The sequence below is a fragment of the Microcaecilia unicolor genome, chromosome 3, assembly GCF_901765095.1.
Source record: "Microcaecilia unicolor chromosome 3, aMicUni1.1, whole genome shotgun sequence".
NCBI classification, from domain to species: Eukaryota; Metazoa; Chordata; class Amphibia; order Gymnophiona; family Siphonopidae; genus Microcaecilia; species Microcaecilia unicolor.
The window spans coordinates 114041157-114058511 of NC_044033.1; the positions used below are offsets into that span (position 1 = coordinate 114041157).

Sequence of the window (17355 nt, forward strand, 5' to 3'; positions counted from 1 at the left end):
CCCCCTCCCCCCCCCATGACCAGAAAGAGCCCCCCTCCTGGACCCACCCATCAGTGTAATGGTGTTCCAACTCTGATCGTGACTTCTCTCTCTCAATTTCTTTGATGGATATGTGTCTTACTGTGGATCGCACTAAAGTGCTTGGTGAACTTCTAGATTTTGCTCTTACTTTTGAATCACAAGTGAACAGTTTATTCAAAAATACTTTTTTAAGCTTAAATATTTCAGGCTTGTTTGATCTTATTTTTCTGTTGACCATTTTGTTCTTTTGATGCAATATACAATGATGACACAGACTGTTGTAACTCATTATTTTCTGGAATTTTCAACAAAATTAATGAGAAAAATTCAACTTATACAGAGTACTGCTGACAAATTGATCTGTGGATCTGAGAAATTTTAAAGAGCAACTCCACTGGCTCCCTTTTGAAACAAGAATAACATTTAAGTTGGCATGTTTTGTACACGAAATAATTTTTGTACAGGTATGGTATCTCCAGTCATTTGAGAATTTCTTTTAATCATTTTTATTAGGTTTTCCAATTTTTAAATGTGTACATTTAAAAGTATTTGATAGTTGATAGTTCTTTTATCTATCAAGCTGTTTGGCGTTTTTGTTAAACAATAACATTCGTATTTACATTTCCATACACATTTAAAAACATTTATTTCAGAAATATTTTGTTCAGTCAGTCTTTCTTATAACTTTTATGTGAATTTTGTTATATTTGAAATTGTATGATTAGGTATATGTTATGATTGTACACTTCTTTTGACATATTGGGAAGCCACAACATAGTACTGAGACCTTGCTTACTGCCTTGATCAATGACTTATGTCAGCTTTGAATGAGGCAAGGTTGCCCTTGCCATCTCTCTGGATCCTCCCTAGGCCTTTCTGGTGTCATTCTCCACTGTTTTTCAGTCATTTCTCTCTGATTGTGTTTATTCTGTTATCACATCTTCTTTCTCTGCCCCCTCTCTTCCTTGTGGAGTGCCCTCATTCTTTTCCATGTTTTTCTTAACCCCATTTTCACTTAAATTTAGAATCACAATATTTCTGTTTACAGTTAAACCAATTATACTCTTTTACTTCTTTCCAATATTCAGTTTTGTTTAGACATAGTCTCTATGGTAATTGCCTGATTCTTAACCCCACCAAGACGGCTTCGTATTGGCTTACTGCCCACCCATCCTCTCCAGCTGTGTCTCCTTCAGTTTTTAATAAATCAGTTCCTTTAGTCACTGCCTTCTGTTATTTTGGGGTTAACCTGGATCAACAGCTTTACTTTGTCCATTAGATTTTTCGCAGTCTCTGAGATCTGTTTTCTCTCTCTACGCCATTTTCGCTCTATACAGGAATATTTTGACCCTTCTGCTTCCATGGCTATTCTTTATGCCTCTGTTCTGTCCTCTCTTGACTACTGCAATGTAGTTTTTGCTGGCCTTAACTCTCTGCTTTGCTCAAACATCTTCAGTCTAATGAGAATACTGCTGTCTGTGTTTGTTTTTTCTTCAGCAAAGAAATTTGACAGAGTAACCCCACTCCTATTCCAACATCACTGGCTTCCTATTCAGTTCATGATCCAGTTTAAGATTCTGATTCTGACCCATCTTTGCCTCTGTTCCCTCTTAACCTGTCCTCTCATATTGTCCTGTATGCTCACTGTACTCTGCTTTTGAGTTGTTTATGTATCCCTTCTGTTATCTGCTTTCAATTTGAGACTACAGGCCATTCTGCCTTTTCCTTTTACAGCTCCTTCCTTATGGAACTCACTGCCATCCGACCTATATAAGGAGCCCTCTCACCTAGGGTTTAGGGTTACTTAAAAATCCAACTAGTACACACACAGCATGTATCAGTTGCTCATTGCTGCAGGTGAAGATCTGCTATTTACAAGGTATGCAGTTGTTGAGAGTTTTTGGCTGGTGGGGCTTGGGATCCCTGTCAACCACATCATAGGTGTGCTGCTACTGAGTGGGCCTGAGCTCAAAATGGGTGGGCCTGGGCCCACCCTTGGCGATGCCACTGTTGTATAGAAATATCTCAGCCATTTTGTAATTCAGCATGACAAATATTTGATAATGCAGAGTTGTCTATCAGTTTGGCTTTAGATAGGTTCACAGTGCTGAGACGTTGCAGTATCAGCTTTAAGATTCCCTCTGATATATATTTATAGGGAGGAATTTGTATTAATCTTATTGGATGTTTCTGTTTTCTAAATGATTGATCACCCCATTCTTCTGTAATGCTGGCTTATGTGAGAATGTGCAGCACTGGTTTGAACCTCTTCTACTTGTGACATGACTTGGCTACTGTTAGTAAAAACAGGATACTGGGCTAGATGGATCATTGTTCTGATCCAGCATGGCTGTTCTTATGATGCCTCATGTGGCATCCCTGAAATAAGTGGCTTCCAAAGTGTCTGTGAGATTGGAGGAATACAGGGAGAAGATAGGTTTCAGCTCCTAAACTGGAATTCACTCCCAACTAATTTGTCATTTTCAGCCAGTGCTCTCTTTCTGTTTACGCTTTCCAAAAATACTAAGACTAGGGGGGCATGCGATGAAGCTACAATGTAGTAAATTTAAAACTAATCAGAGAAAAGGTTTCTTCACTCAACTTGTAATTAAACTCTGGAATTCGTTGCCAGAGAATGTGGTAAAGGCGGTTAGCTTAGTGGAATTTTAAAAAGGTCTGGAAGGCTTCCTAAAGGAAACGTCCATAGACCATTATTAAATGGACTTGGGGAAAATCCACTATTTCTGGAATAAGCAGTATAAAATGTTTTGTACTTTTTGGGATCTTGCCAGGTATTTGTAATCTGGATTGGCCACTGTTGGAAACAGGAGGCTGGGCTTGATGGACCTTTGGTCTTTCCCAGTATGGCAATACTTATGTACTTATGTACTTCAAGAAACAGGTAAAACTCCACCTTTTTTTTTTTTTTTTTTAATTTTTAAACCATCAGGCTTTTGATTTTGCTTTGTAATGATTTTATTTATTACGTACTGTTGATGTGTCTGTTTTAGCTATTATGTTGATGTTATTGCGAGCATTATTTTGTGAACTATCCACAATGGAAGATGGTGGGGATTATACATTTTTAAATAAAATAATATAATAAATTGGGTTGGAGTCGGTAGAGCAACCTCTCCCATCTGATGTAAAATAAAACTACTTTGGGGCTAAGCAGCTGGATATAAGAAGACCAGGAGGCATATTTTCAAAGCACTTTGGGAGGCTAAGTTCCATAGGTTTCTATGGAACTTTGGGAGGCTAAGTGCTTTGAAAATATGCCTCCAGATGGACAAAAAATGTACACGTTGCTTAAAAGTGAGACGTAAATCTTTTTAACTCTAATAGTAATAAAGCATGTAAACTATTTAAACAGTTCCAGAATTGGCCCCTTGCTAAAACTTAAATGATATTTACCTGGAAAAGGACCAAAACAGATTTAAAATGTGTTTATTATTTTTAATGTTTTTATGACATACATTTTACAAGTACACTAGTATAAAAGGCCCGTTTTGGTAGGCAATGAAACGGGGCGCAAGCAAGGTAATCCCCCCCCTGTAGCGTCCTTCCTGTCTCCCCTGCCCCCCCTGCAGCCACCCATCTGGTCTCAGGATCCCCACCCCACCAACCCTCCTCTGCCCCTGCAGCCACGCATGTGCAGCGGCCCTCCTCTCTCCCCTGCTCCCCCTGCAGCCACCTATGTCCGACTCTACTCTCCCCCGCCCCCCCTGCAGCAACCCATGCCCAGCAACCCTCCTCTCCCTCTGCAGCTACCCAGGTCCAGCGACCCTCCTCTCCCCTGCCCCCCTGCAGCCACCCATGTCCAACGACCCTCCTCTCCTTTCCCCTTGCCCCCCCTGTAGCCACCCATATCCAGTGACCCTCCTCTCCCCCTGCCCCACCTGCAGCGTCCCTTCTGTCTCCCCTGCAGCTACCAATCTGGTCTCAGGACCACCTCCCCACCTCCCTCTTCCCTGCCCCCCCTGCAGCCACCCATGTCCAACGCCCCTACCCCCCTCCCTCGGGCACATCAACCCTCTCGCCACCCGCAGCTGCCAATACTAACGCTGTCTGGCCGCTGCTGTCTGGCCGCTGCTGCGTCTCCTGTTGAGCAGCAGCGGCCGGTACAAAAAGAAAAAAGCCAAAAAAAGATTTTAAACCTGAAACGCGGCTCCATAGACAGCCATCTGGCATTGGCTGTCATCTCTGCAGCCGCTCCTCCTCTCCCCTCTGACGTCGCTGTGCTCCTCCGGGGTCTTCCTGCAGGGGCAGTGACGTGGAGGGGAGAGGAGGAGCGGCTGCAGTGACGACAGCCAATGCCAGATGGCTGTCTAAGGAGCCGCGTTTCAGGTTAAAAATCTTTTTTTTTGGCTTTTTTCTTTTTGTACCGGCCGCTGCTGCTCCATAGGAGAAGCAGCAGCGGCCGGACAGCGTTAGTATTGGCGGCTGCGGGTGGCGAGGGAGTTGATGTGCCCGAGAGGGGGGTTAGGGGCTTGGGTGTTGCGCCGAGGAGGGGGGCACTGAGATCTTATTGGTAGGCAGGGGGAGGAGTAGGGAAACACGCTCTGCATGTTTCCCTACTCCTCCCCCTGCCTGGCTCGCGGTTTTGCAGGGCAGGGGCTTGGGTGTTGCGCCGAGGGGGGCACTGACAGCTGTTTCCCAGGCAGGGGAAGGAGTAGGGAAACACGCGGAGCGTGTTTCCCTACTCCTCCCCTTGCCTTGGAATCAGCTGTCAGTGACATCACTGACGTCAGTGCATTCTGAACTGCCTAGCAGACCACCTCCGAGGGAGCCATGGTACCAGGCACATTAGAACGTTGGAGGTGAGAATTATTATATAGGGTAAGTAATGCCATACTGGGAAAAGACCAAAGCTCCATTGAGCCCAGCATCCTGTCCCCAACAGCGGCCAATCCAGGTCAAGGGCACCTGGCAAGCTACCCAAACGTACAAACATTTTATACAAGTTATTCCCGAAATTGTGGATTTTTCCCAAGTCCATTTAGTAGCGGTCTAAACATCAAATATCACAGGGATGTCAAACTTAACTTTAAAATGAATCAATTCTAACATCTATAACTTGGGGGCCCTTATGCATTTAAAACCCTTTCTTCTCCCAACCAGCTCTCCAAAACATGAGGCTTGTGACAGGATCCTCTGCTTTGCAAATTGTTTCTTGTCAAGGCCCTCCTTATCGGCTATTGCTCAGGGCAGTAACATCAGGAAATGGTCCCAGAAGTGGCGGAAATAGTTTTTCAAGGGTTCAAAGTGCTGCATATGCCTCTGGCAAATGGTTTGCTCCATGTCTAAAGGACTTATAAATGCTGTGAAAGTTTTTGCTTTTAATTTTGTTGATTCTTTCACCCTTTTTTTTTTTCACAGTTGGATGGCTATATTGCACGAAATTGGGCTAATCAGAAATCTGTTTTGGGAAGTGCCCTTGATCCACTGGCAGATAAAATACTTATCAGTGTCCTGTATGTTTGCTTAACTTACACAGATCTTATTCCAGGTAAGAATTCAATAGTATCAGATTCCTGCTATCTGGGAAAAATTATTGCGTACAGTTGTATACCCCCCTCCCCCCCACAGGTGGTGATCCTATAGATATGAACAGGGTGACACTTGAAAGAATCTTTTCTCTTATATACAGAAATTATATGTGAAAATGGGGGTTGTTTCTAGGGGAATCCAGTTAGCTTTCTGTTTTGGTAAACTGGCTTATTCTCATTTTGAAATGCTCTGTTTGAACTGACTCTGCTCAGTGGAGACTTGAGGCACTTGTAATCCTCAGGATTGCAGCTTGCAAATTGCAATTGGTATTTGCATTCAGACCAGAAAGTTCTATTTTAGTTTTATCAGACCAGAAATTGCCACATGACCACGGAGTGTTCCTAAAAAAATACTGCAGATGGGATTCAGTGGAGGCTTTCTTGAGTAATGCCACCCTATAAGGCTACACTGTGCAAAATACTCAAGATCTAGTTGCATGCACTCTTTGACCAGTTGTGGCCATGGAAGCTCATAGCTGTTTCTAAGTTGCCCTTTTGGTTGCTTTCCTGATCAGTCCTCTCCTTGCATGATAATAATAGTAGAATCTCAATTTGCCCCCTTTTTTTTATAGTTCACAATTGAGGAGTTTAATTTGGCCGCAATTCTTTTTTTCAGTGTCTAAGAAGACCCCCCAGTGGCTTCAAGAGGTGCACCCAATATAATCGGATGCCTTGGGCCTAACCATGAACTTAACTCTTGTTCTGTGTTTGAAAATGCAGTTGAGTGAGTCAGTCTGTGCCTGCCCCGGCTCAGTGGAACCACATCCACGTCCTTAAGGGTGCCAAGACACAGCTGTACCGTCAGACTCCAGGGAGGTTTCCACCCCTGATGTTGAGAGTGGCACTGCATGGGTCGATGTAGACACCCTTCGAGGTGCCAGTGTCAAGGACCACTCCACAGGCAAGAAAGAAGCCTCAGAAAGGATGGAGGTTGAGCCACAGCTGGTGCAAATGCCCTTGATGCCTGAGTCTAGTGCAACAGCAGCACCTGCGCCAGCTCCTCCTTGAGCATGGCTTGGGTACCACTCATCAAAGGAAGGCTGAGGTAGATCTGATTTCCTCTTCTGGAGTTCTCCTCGGAAGAACCGTGGATTGGAATGTTTTGTGAACCTCATCACACAGAACAAGGGATCCCTTCTGCATCCCAACCTTCAGTTCTTGGCCCTCACGGCTTGGATGTTGAGAGTGTAGAATTCAAATCCTTCAATCTACCTGATGGTGTCTCACAAATCTTGCTTCTAGGAAAGATTCCACTAAGAAGTGTTACTCCTTTAAGTGGAGGAGGTTTACTATCTGGTGTGAGGGTAAGGCCTCAGATCCTCATCTTGTCCTACACAAAAACTGCTTGAATACCCTCCTGCACCTTGAAAAACAACTCTGTAAAGGTCCACCTCAGTTCAATTAGTGCTTACCATCTTCGTGTAGGAGGCAAGCCCATCTCTGTACAGCCTCAAGTTGTTGGATTCATGAGACGTTTGTTTGGATCTCAACATTGTTCTCACCCAGCTGCTAAAAGCTCCTTTTGAGCCACTTAACTCCTGGCATCTGAAGTATCTGACCTGGAAAGTTGTTTCTGGTGGCAGTCACTTCAGCTTGCAGTGTTAGTGAGCTTCAGGCTGTACTAGCTGACCTACCTTTTGCTAATTTCATCATAACAGACTAGTTCTTAGCATGTGCTCTAAGTTTTTTTCTAAGGTCGTGTTGGAATTCATCTTAACCAGTCAACTGTTCTACCAACATTTTTCCCCAAACCGCATGCCCATCCTAGTGAAAGCATACTGCATACCTTTGACTGCAAATGAGCCTTGGCCTTTTATCTGACGCAGACTAAAGCCCATAGACAGTCCACCTAGCTTTTTGTTTCTTTTGATCCAAATAGGATGGGGGTAGTCACTAATTGGCTAGCAGATTGCATCTTGTTCACTTATGCCCAGGCTGGGCTGACCCTATATGGCCATGTCAAGGCTCATAATGTCGGATGACACTTGAGGTCAGTCTCCATTGAGGAGATTGGCAAGGCTGCGACATGGTATTCAGTCCATACATTCACATCTCTCTACTGCCTTGAGCAGGATACCTGACATAAGTCAGTTTGGTCAGACAGTCTTGTAGAATTTGGTGTCTAGAATCGAACTCCACCCTCTTAGGCCCAGTTTTTTTTTTCTAGGCTGCACCTTCACAATCAGTTTGTATATAGCTTCAGGTTTTGACTTTCGAGTTCTTATTCTCCTAGAATTGTTTACGGTAAGCCCGGTAAGTAAGGATTCCCATGTGTGAGATATGAATGGCCTGCTTGTCCTCGGAGAAAGTGAAGTTAGTCACCTGTAGCAGATGTTTTTGGAAGATAACAGGCCAAGTATTCTTGCATACCTTCCCACCTCCCCTAGTAGTGTTATTCCTTTAGCTATACTATATGACTGAGCAACCTGGACTTGCACATTGGGTGGGCAGGCACCCATGCATGCGCGGTGGGACCCTGCTAAAACTTTCTTACAGCTTCTACTTGCTAGGCAGTGTACTCCATTGGATGACATCATGCCAAATGTGAGAATACTTGGCCTTCTGTACTCAGAGAACACCTGATACAAGTAGCCTAATGGTTAGTTCAGTGGGTTGAGAACCTGGGGAACTGGGTTTGATTTGGACAGAGAAAGTACCTATGTATAATAATGTAAACCGCTTGATTGTACCACAGAAAGGCGGTATATCTAATCTCATTACCCTTGCCCTTACAGGTGAGTAACTTCACTCTGTGCCTAGAAGGACTCTAAGCAGGAGTGTGCTTGCATTCCTCTTGGCAGGGTTATAGTGGGGACGGAGCCATTTCACAATCTTGTGCACAATATAATGTTCATTCCAGCTTTCAGGGTTAGGGTGGTGGACTTTGGTCCTGAGGAACTGAGTTCGATTCCCACTTCAGGCACAGGCAGCTCCTTGTGACTCTGGGCAAGTCACTTAACCCTCCATTGCCCCATGTAAGCCGCATTGAGCCTGCCATGAGTGGGAAAAACGTGGGGTACAAATGTAAAAAAAAAAAAATTCCAGCTTTCTTCATCAGTGTCTGCATACCTTTACGTGGGGTGGGGGGTATCCACTGTATAGAGTTTGGCTTTTTCTTTATTGAAATATGAGAGCTTTTTTCTTTATTGAATTCTTGAGGGCTGCCTCCTGTATACAATTATATAATTGTATTAGCAGAAGGAAACCTTGCTCTGAGTCACTTCCGTCGCAGCAGTCAACATTTTTTTTAAAACTAAACATCAGCTGTAGTCGTCCAGAAATGTCCGAATACAGCAGTCGAAGTCAGAATTTAGCTGGATAGTGGAAATATTCAATTGTCATAAGTTATCTGGGTAGCAGCCTTCTGTCTGCCCTACATTCTCTAGATAGCAGACTGAAAATTGTCACTATCCAGATGGTACTACCCATGCTCCACCCTAGCACTACAAGCAAAACACTGGAGTGGGAATGACCAATGAAATGAACCAAATAGTGAACTCAAAAGTCTTTATTATGTATAGCAGCAGTTTTTTTGCTTGAAGACCAACACTGGAGCGTGGACTCAACATGGTCCGTGTTTCGGTCTATGCCTTCATCAGGCGTCCATAAGTACATAAGTAATGCCGTACTGGGAAAAGACCAAGGGTCCATCGAGCCCAGCATCTTGTCCACGACAGTGGCCAATCCAGGCCAAGGGCACCTGGCAAGCTTCCCAAACGTACAAACATTCTATACATGTTATTCCTGTGATTTGGATTTTTCCAAGTCCGTTTAGTAGCGGTTTATGGACTTGTCCTTTAGGAAATCGTCCAACCCCTTTTTAAACTCTGCTAAGCTAACCGCCTTCACCACATTTTCCGGCAATGAATTCCAGAGTTTAATTACACGTTGGGTGAAGAAACATTTTCTCCGATTTGTTTTAAATTTACTACACTGTAGTTTAATCGCATGCCCCCCTAGTCCTAGTATTTTTGGAAAGCGTGAACAGACGCTTCACATCCACCTGTTCCACTCCACTCATTATTTTATATACCTCTATCATGTCTCCCCTCAGCCGTCTCTTCTCCAAGCTGAATAGCCCTAGCCTCCTTAGTCTTTCTTCATAGGGAAGTCGTCCCATCCCTGCTATCATTTTAGTCGCCCTTCGCTGCACCTTTTCCAATTCTACTATATCTTTCTTGAGATGCGGCGACCAGAATTGAACACAATACTCAAGGTGCGGTCGCACCATGGAGTGATACAACGGCATTATAACATCCTCACACCTGTTTTCCATACCTTTCCTAATAATACCCAACATTCTATTCGCTTTCCTAGCCGCAGCAGCACACTGAGCAGAAGGTTTCAGTGTGTTATCGACGATGACACCCAGATCCCTTTCTTGGTCCGTAACTCCTAACGTGGAACCTTGCATGACGTAGCTATAATTCGGGTTCTTTTTTCCCACATGCATCACCTTGCACTTGCTCACATTAAACGTCATCTGCCATTTAGCCGCCCAGTCTCCCAGTCTCGTAAGGTCCTCTTGTAATTTTTCACAATCCTATCGCGAGTTAACGACTTTGAATAACTTTGTGTCATCAGCAAATTTTATTACCTCGCTAGTTACTCCCATCTCTAAATCATTTATAAATATATTAAAAACAGCGGTCCTAGCACAGACCCCTGAGGAACCCCACTAACTACCCTTCTCCATTGTGAATACTGCCCATTTAACCCCACTCTGTTTCCTATCCTTCAACCAGTTTTTAATCCACAATAGGACATTTCCTCCTATCCCATGACCCTCCAATTTCCTCTGTAGCCTTTCATGAGGTACCTTGTCAAATGCCTTTTGAAAATCCAGATACACAATATCAACCGGCTCCCCTTTGTCCACATGTTTGTTTACTCCTTCAAAGAATTGAAGTAAATTGGTCAGGCAAGATTTCCCCACACAAAAGCCGTGCTGACTCGGTCTCAGTAATCCATGTCCTCGGATGTGCTCTGTAATTTTGTTTTTAATAATAGCCTCTACTATTTTCCCCAGCACCGACGTCAGACTCACCGGTCTATAATTTCCCGGATCTCCCCTGGAGCCTTTTTTAAAAATGGGCGTTACATGGGCCACCCTCCAATCTTCCGGTACCACGCTTGATTTTAAGGATAAGTTGCATATCACTAGCAGTAGCTCCGCAAGCTCATTTTTCAGTTCTATCAGTACTCTAGGATGAATACCATCCAGTCCAGGAGATTTGCTACTCTTCAGTTTGCCCAACTGCCCCATTACGTCCTCCAGGTTTACCGTGGTCAGTAAGTTTCTCTGACTCGTCCGCTTGAAATACCATTTCCGACACCGGTATCCCACCCAAATCTTCCTCGGTGAAGACCGAAGCAAAGAATTCATTCAGTCTCTCCGCTACGTCTTTGTCTTCCTTGATCGCCCCTTTTACTCCTCGGTCATCCAGCAGCCCAACCGATTCTTTTGCCGGCTTCCTGCTTTTAATATACTGAAAAATTTTTTTACTATGTTTTTTTGCCTCTAATGCTATCTTTTTTTCGTAATCCCTCTTGGCCTTCTTTATCTGCGCCTTGCATTTGCTTTGACACTCCTTATGCTGCTTCTTGTTATTTTCAGACGGTTCCTTCTTCCATTTTCTGAAGGCGTTTCTTTTAGCCCTAATAGCTTCCTTCACCTCACTTTTCAACCAGGCTGGCTGTCTTTTGGAGTTCCGTCTTTCTTTTCTAATTCGCGGAATATGTATGGCCTGGGCCTCCAGGATGGTATTTTTGAACAGCGTTCACGCCTGTTGTACAGTTTTTACTCTTTCAGTTGCCCCCCTAAGTTTGTCCAGTTCTAGACCAATAAGGGAAAATATTTGCTCCATAACCCTTGTATGGCACCGGCTGTTTTTGTGAGACTGCTTGTTTTATTATGCACATTTTCCCTTTATTGGTCTAGAACTGGACTCCTGATGAAGGCAAAAGCCAAAACACGGACCGTGTGGAGTCCATGCTCCATTGGAACTTGTTCTTTTATCTGATGTGCTGTCTTCAAGCAAAAAACTGCTGCTATCTAATATAATAATTTGCTCCTGCAACATTCCAATGTGTCTACCTGTGTTCGTAACCATCTCCTGACGTCACTCTCCCGCAGTAGAAGCCTGCTTGCCTGACATCAGGATATGGTTACGAACGCAGTGAGAGACATTGGAACGTTGCAGGAGCAGCTTCAGCTCTTCCGAGCAGCTTCAGCTCTTCCTCCACACGCACCACCATCTGCACCCAGGGCCGCCGAGAGACTGGGCCCGGGCCAAGGCTGCCCCCGAGGCCCCGCCCTCGCCGCCACGCCCCTCCCGAGGTCACCGCAGCCACTGCTTCCCCCCTCCACTCGCCCCCCGAGGTCGCCGCCGCTTCCCCCCTCCGTCCGCCAGCGGGCCAGGCCCCTTGCATTGAAATCGCAGTCTCACCTCTGTGAAAGCAGCACTGCAGGCAGCAGAACGCCTCCCTTCGGCCCTCCTTCCCTCCTTGCGTCCCGCCCTCGCGGAAGTTGCGTCAGACGAGGGTGGGACACAGGGAGGGAGGGAGGCATTCAGGAAGTCCAAAATTTGGACGTTTCTGTGACGGGGCAGTAGAGGATGTCCAAATTTTGGACGTCCTCAAGTGCCACGTCGCTATACCTCCGACACCCCCTAGAAATTTGTCCGTCCCTGCAACTGATGGGAAAAGGGAGAATTGATGTGGAAGGGATTGCCCACACACTCACTCACACTCACACACACACACACACACACACACACACACACACACACATTATATACTCTGATTTTTGGTAATGATACGGTTAACAACATAATTGCAATTACATCATCATTATCCTAGCGCCCGTTTCATTTCTTTCAGAAACGGGCCTTTTTTACTAGTACATAATAAAGACTTGAGTTCACTCTATTTGGTTCATCGCATTGGTCAATCCATGTTTTGCTTGCGTTGCCCCTTGTGGGATTGTTTGATTTTCTTTTACTGTTGGCCACCCTAGCACTATCCATATAGAGCAGAGGTAATCTGTAAGGATATTCGGAAGCGCTACCCAGATAGTGCCTCTGAATATCACAGTCAGCAGCACTAACCAGATAGCAGTGCTGTTATCCAGAGTACTTTTGAATATCGATTTGATAGTATTTCTGTGCCAGCAGAGAGAATAATTATATTAGCTATTTAGAGCTGCAGCTTCTATTTTTGAGGGCCTCAGAAAAACATGTCCTGATGGATCTGTGTTTAAACCCTCAGGACATCCTTGATCTGAACCCCAATTAGCTTCTAACCATTGTTTTTTTTATCAGATTATCCAATTATTTTGGCATAAATACATTGAAGTTTTGGGGAGTGTTTGCATTCAGAGTCCCACAGTATGATTGTAATTTATTACATGAGATTATTATATGAGATGTTCCTGTTTTATTAGAAAAAAATTTTTTTTTTGACAAATTTCAGCTTGGTGCAATAATTTGGGGAGCACTGAACTTAAAATGGAAACATTTGTGAAATGGTGCAGGTGTGTGTGTGAAGAAAATAATTTTATGGAAGAGCAAAGGTGTCACATTAGCTGCAGTCAATATAAGTTGTGGTTTGAACAGATTTTTATTGTACATCTTGAGGTTCTGAAGTTGTAAGTAATCAAATTTATTGGAGGAGGAGAGGGGAGAACTCAAAATGCTGCAACAATTTGATTAATATATTGGGTTGTGTTTTGTGTATGTTCTTTTTCAGTTCTTCTTACCTCGATGATAATTTTGAGAGACATAGCATTAATTGGTGCTGTGTTTTATGTGCGGTACAAAACTCTTCCACCACCAGTAAGTGAAAGATAATTGTCTGTATTCCCTGTATACTATTTGTTGAAGGAGTTCCTGCAATATGATAGTGAAATGTTTTTTTTTTTTAGAAGTGCTTAGAGGTTGACAAAGCTTGTTTTTGTGATAGTTTATAACAGTAAATCTGGTCTTCAGGTAATTTTGATGTAGAAGGCCACTTGAAATAAGGTCATTCAGTTGAACTAGCACCAGACTAACTTAAATGCTCCTGTAGGCAGGGCCGCCGAGAGGTGGGGGCAAGATTCCCCGGGGCCCGGCTTCTAAGGGGGGCCCGGCGCTGGAGTCTGTCTCTCCTGCTCCTGAATGGACACAGGTGATTGTGTCCTGACAGGAGCAGGAGAGAGAGAACTCCGTCGCCGGGCCCCCCTTAGAGGCTGGGGAGGAGCGGACACAACACTGGAGGAAGGCTTCTGCTGTCAGGGCTTGCTGTGGTCCGCCACATTGCCTGCCCTCAGCTGCTTTTCCTCTCATGTTGCACATGCATGGAGTGGTCCAGGAGGGGTGGTGTTCTGGTGGGGGGGGGGGGGGGGGAATGGCTCAGTCTCTCAACAGCTCTGCCTGTAGGCCATGCAGCACACTTTGTAGTATTCAGGGACTGCATACAAGTTTTCACACCCCTTGGCTCAGTACGTAGTAGAAGCCCCATTTGCAGCAATAACAGCCACTAGTAGGTTAGGATTAGTGTCCACTATTTATGCTTGGTAGGATGGTGCAGTTTTTCCAGTTCACGGCAGAATAGCTCAAGCTTTTTCAAGTTGCTGGAGATTATGGACTGCAGTCTTCAAGTTGTGTAACAGGTTTTCTGTTGGATTCAAGGCTTGGCTTGGTTTGGGGCACTCAGATGTTCTGTTCTTGCTGATTCACTAGATTTTTCTTATGTAGGCAGTCATTTAAAGCACCGGGAGTTTTTTTTCGGGGGAGGGGAGACGGGAGGAGGGGTGGCAAGAAAAAATATGGTCAGCCTGTGCAAGTATTAAATTCCCCCTCTGTCAGCAGCTGACAAAATAGCTGCTGATTTGACTTTGTTCTTCCTCTGAACAAGGAAACACTGGACTTCGGCATATGTGTGCATTGAAGACCTGTTGCATGCCTGCCCACTCCAACTCAGACTTCTTGTTATGAAGTAGATGGAGGAATGGTAGCCTTTAACGTTCATGTGCTGAGGGCCCTGCGCTTCTTTGCTGTTCAGCCTGCCATGGCAGTGAAACAGTAACGAGAGAAAAGGGGGCTGCTGGACCACCAGGTGAGGGATGCACAGAATGCTGAACTATGGGAGAGAAGCCAGACTGCCGGGGATGGGAGGGAGGAGAAAATGAAAGAGGATTCCTCAGCCACAGGAGGGTCAGAAGGAAAAATAGCATTCAGCCTGGGAGTGTTAAATTCCTTCTCCCGTTTAGAACAGTGAGAAAACACAGGCAAGCCAGCAGCTAAACAAGGATGCGCTGGGTCTCGGCATATGTGTGTGTGTATTAAAGGACTGCTGCACATCTGCCCACTCCAGTGTAGACTTCTTGTTATGAAGTTGGTGAGTGAACAGCTGCCTTCAGTATGCATGTTATGAGGCCTTGCACTTCCTTGTTTAGCTGCTTGGCAGCGAAACAGCAATAAGGGATAGAGGAGGGGAGACCGGGGAGCTGCTGGACCACCATGTTGAAAGGGGGGGGGGGGGGCACACAGGATGATGGACTGTGAGACAGAAGCCAGATAGAGTCAGGGGGATGAGAGTGAAGAGAGGGGAATTGCTGATCCATGGGAGGGTCGAGGGGAGAGACAGGAAGATACTGAACTATGGAGGGAAGAGGAGTGGTGGTGAGATGGACTATAGGTGGGGGAGAGAGCAGTGGTGAGATGCTGGATTATAGGGGGAGGGGGAGAGGATTTCGGTGGTCACATGATTAAATGGTCACCAAAGATGCCTAATATCCTTCTACTGGCTTTGATCCCTGCTGCTGCAAAGCATCCTTACAACATAATGTGCCACAACCATGCTTTGTCATAGCAGGGTAATGTCCACTGTGTGTATTTTACGTCACACATTGTTTAGAATTGCTACCAAAAAGTTCCACCTTAGTTCTTATCAAATCTGAAAACTGTCTCCCACATAGGTGCAGTGTCCCTCTAAGTGTTTCACAGATGATATACGGCATATGATATGGTTTTTCTTCAGTAGTCATGTCATGCTTACCAGCCTTCTGTGCAGGCCATTTTTTTATGGAGTAATCTTGAAATTGAATAGTCTCTCCACCCCTTCTCCATCTCTGTCAGGCACCTCTGTAGTTCTTTAAAAGTAATCTTAGCACACATAGGGTGCTCACTTTCAAAAGAGAAAAAAGTTTAAAAAGTGGCATAAAGTAGCATTTGCATGTTTTTCTCACCGAAATGTCCAAATCAGTATTTTCAAAATCCATTTTCCATACATTTTTCTATGCAGTTTGCAGTGCGTCCAAATCTCACTCGGAAGTGTTGGGGGCATGTTAAGGGTGGGATTTGGGTGTTCCAAAGATCTGGTTGTTTTTCAGCCATAATTGAACAAAACAAAAACGTCCAGGACTAAAACTATGACGTTTTGAGCTAGACCTGTTTTAATAGTGAGTAAGCCACAAAAAAGTGCCATAAATGACCAGATGACCACTGGAGGAATAAAGGAATGACTCCCCCTTACTCCCCCAGTGGTCACTGACACTTCCCACCCCCCACCCCAAAAAAATCCTCAGATGTTATAACCAGTCCTATTAGTGCAGCAAGCAGGTCCCTAGAGTAGCCTAGTAATCAGTGCAGTGCACTATGGAGAAGGGTACCCAGGTCCATAACCTACTCTAAATGTTACACTTGTGGTGGAAAGAGTGAGCCCTCCAAAATCCACCAAAAATACTGTACCCACATACAGGTGACACCTGCAGCCATAAAGGGCTGTTGTAGTGGTGCACACAAAGTTCTTTACCATGTGTTAAGTATGGATGCACTTACCACCTACAACAGTGATAGCATGCGGTGAGATACTTGGTGCTAACTGCAGTGCTCCCTTCTTGCCCCTTCCCCACCCATAACATGTCGCATTTTCATTCCATAACAGGCTGTGCAATTAGCACATGAATCAATGAATGCTCTCATACCAGTGTGGTAATAGTTACTGATCTTGTTCAGTAACACCTGTTAATTCACACGCTAGCTGCTTAGCACACTTAAGTAAAAAGGCACCTAAGTTTGGCTGAGTATAGGGAACAAATTTAGGTATCTTAACGTTGGCACCTAAATTTAGTAGCCGCAGGGCAATTCTATAACATAGAGGCATATTTTCAAAGTACTTAGCCTTCCAAAGTGCCATAAATACTGAGCACCTAATCTATAACAGTATCTGTGCACCAAGTTGTTGTTTGAATACCAGCATAAACCCAAATTGGTGTGCCTAAATTTAGGTGTGACCATTTACACCTGATCAGTAGCAGCTGTAAATGGGTGTGCCTAAGTGCTGTATGTAGTGTGCACAACTTATAGTATTCTACCCCCCCCCCCCCCCCCCCCCCCCGGTTATTCAAAACCATTTAACCAGCCAGAAACGGCACCTGGCCAGTTAAATGACACTTAGCTATCCTGCGATATTCAGTGGGAGAGAGCCGGCTGTCTCCCACTGAATATTGCCAGTTAGTGCTTAGGTTATGTCATGTGATATAACCGGCTATCCAACAATTGTCAGCGCAACGCCAGCTAAGTTTGGCAACCAGTTCTGGCCGGGTCATTAGTGGGCCTATCTTTGGTAGGTTCCAACTTAACCAGCTAAGCTGCTTGTCGGGTTAAGTTGAAACCGGCCAAAAATAAGCCGGATAGTCATTGCAGGCCACCAGAAACAGCCTGGCATTGAATATCTGGGCTCGGCCCTGACCACGGAAAGCAGCCTGGCCTACCTCCCTCGGTCTGAATATTGGCCCATAAGT

General features: G+C 44.8%; 1 protein-coding gene across 1 annotated transcript in view; it reads left to right on the plus strand.

Moving 5' to 3' along the window:
• CRLS1 (cardiolipin synthase 1) overlaps window positions 1-17355 on the plus strand; it is a 60697-nt gene that overhangs the window by 16249 nt on the left and 27093 nt on the right. The window contains exons 3-4 of the mRNA XM_030196310.1: window positions 5401-5530; window positions 13320-13405. Of these exons, the coding sequence (XP_030052170.1) occupies window positions 5401-5530; window positions 13320-13405 (216 nt within the window). The remainder of the gene's footprint in view (window positions 1-5400; window positions 5531-13319; window positions 13406-17355) is intronic.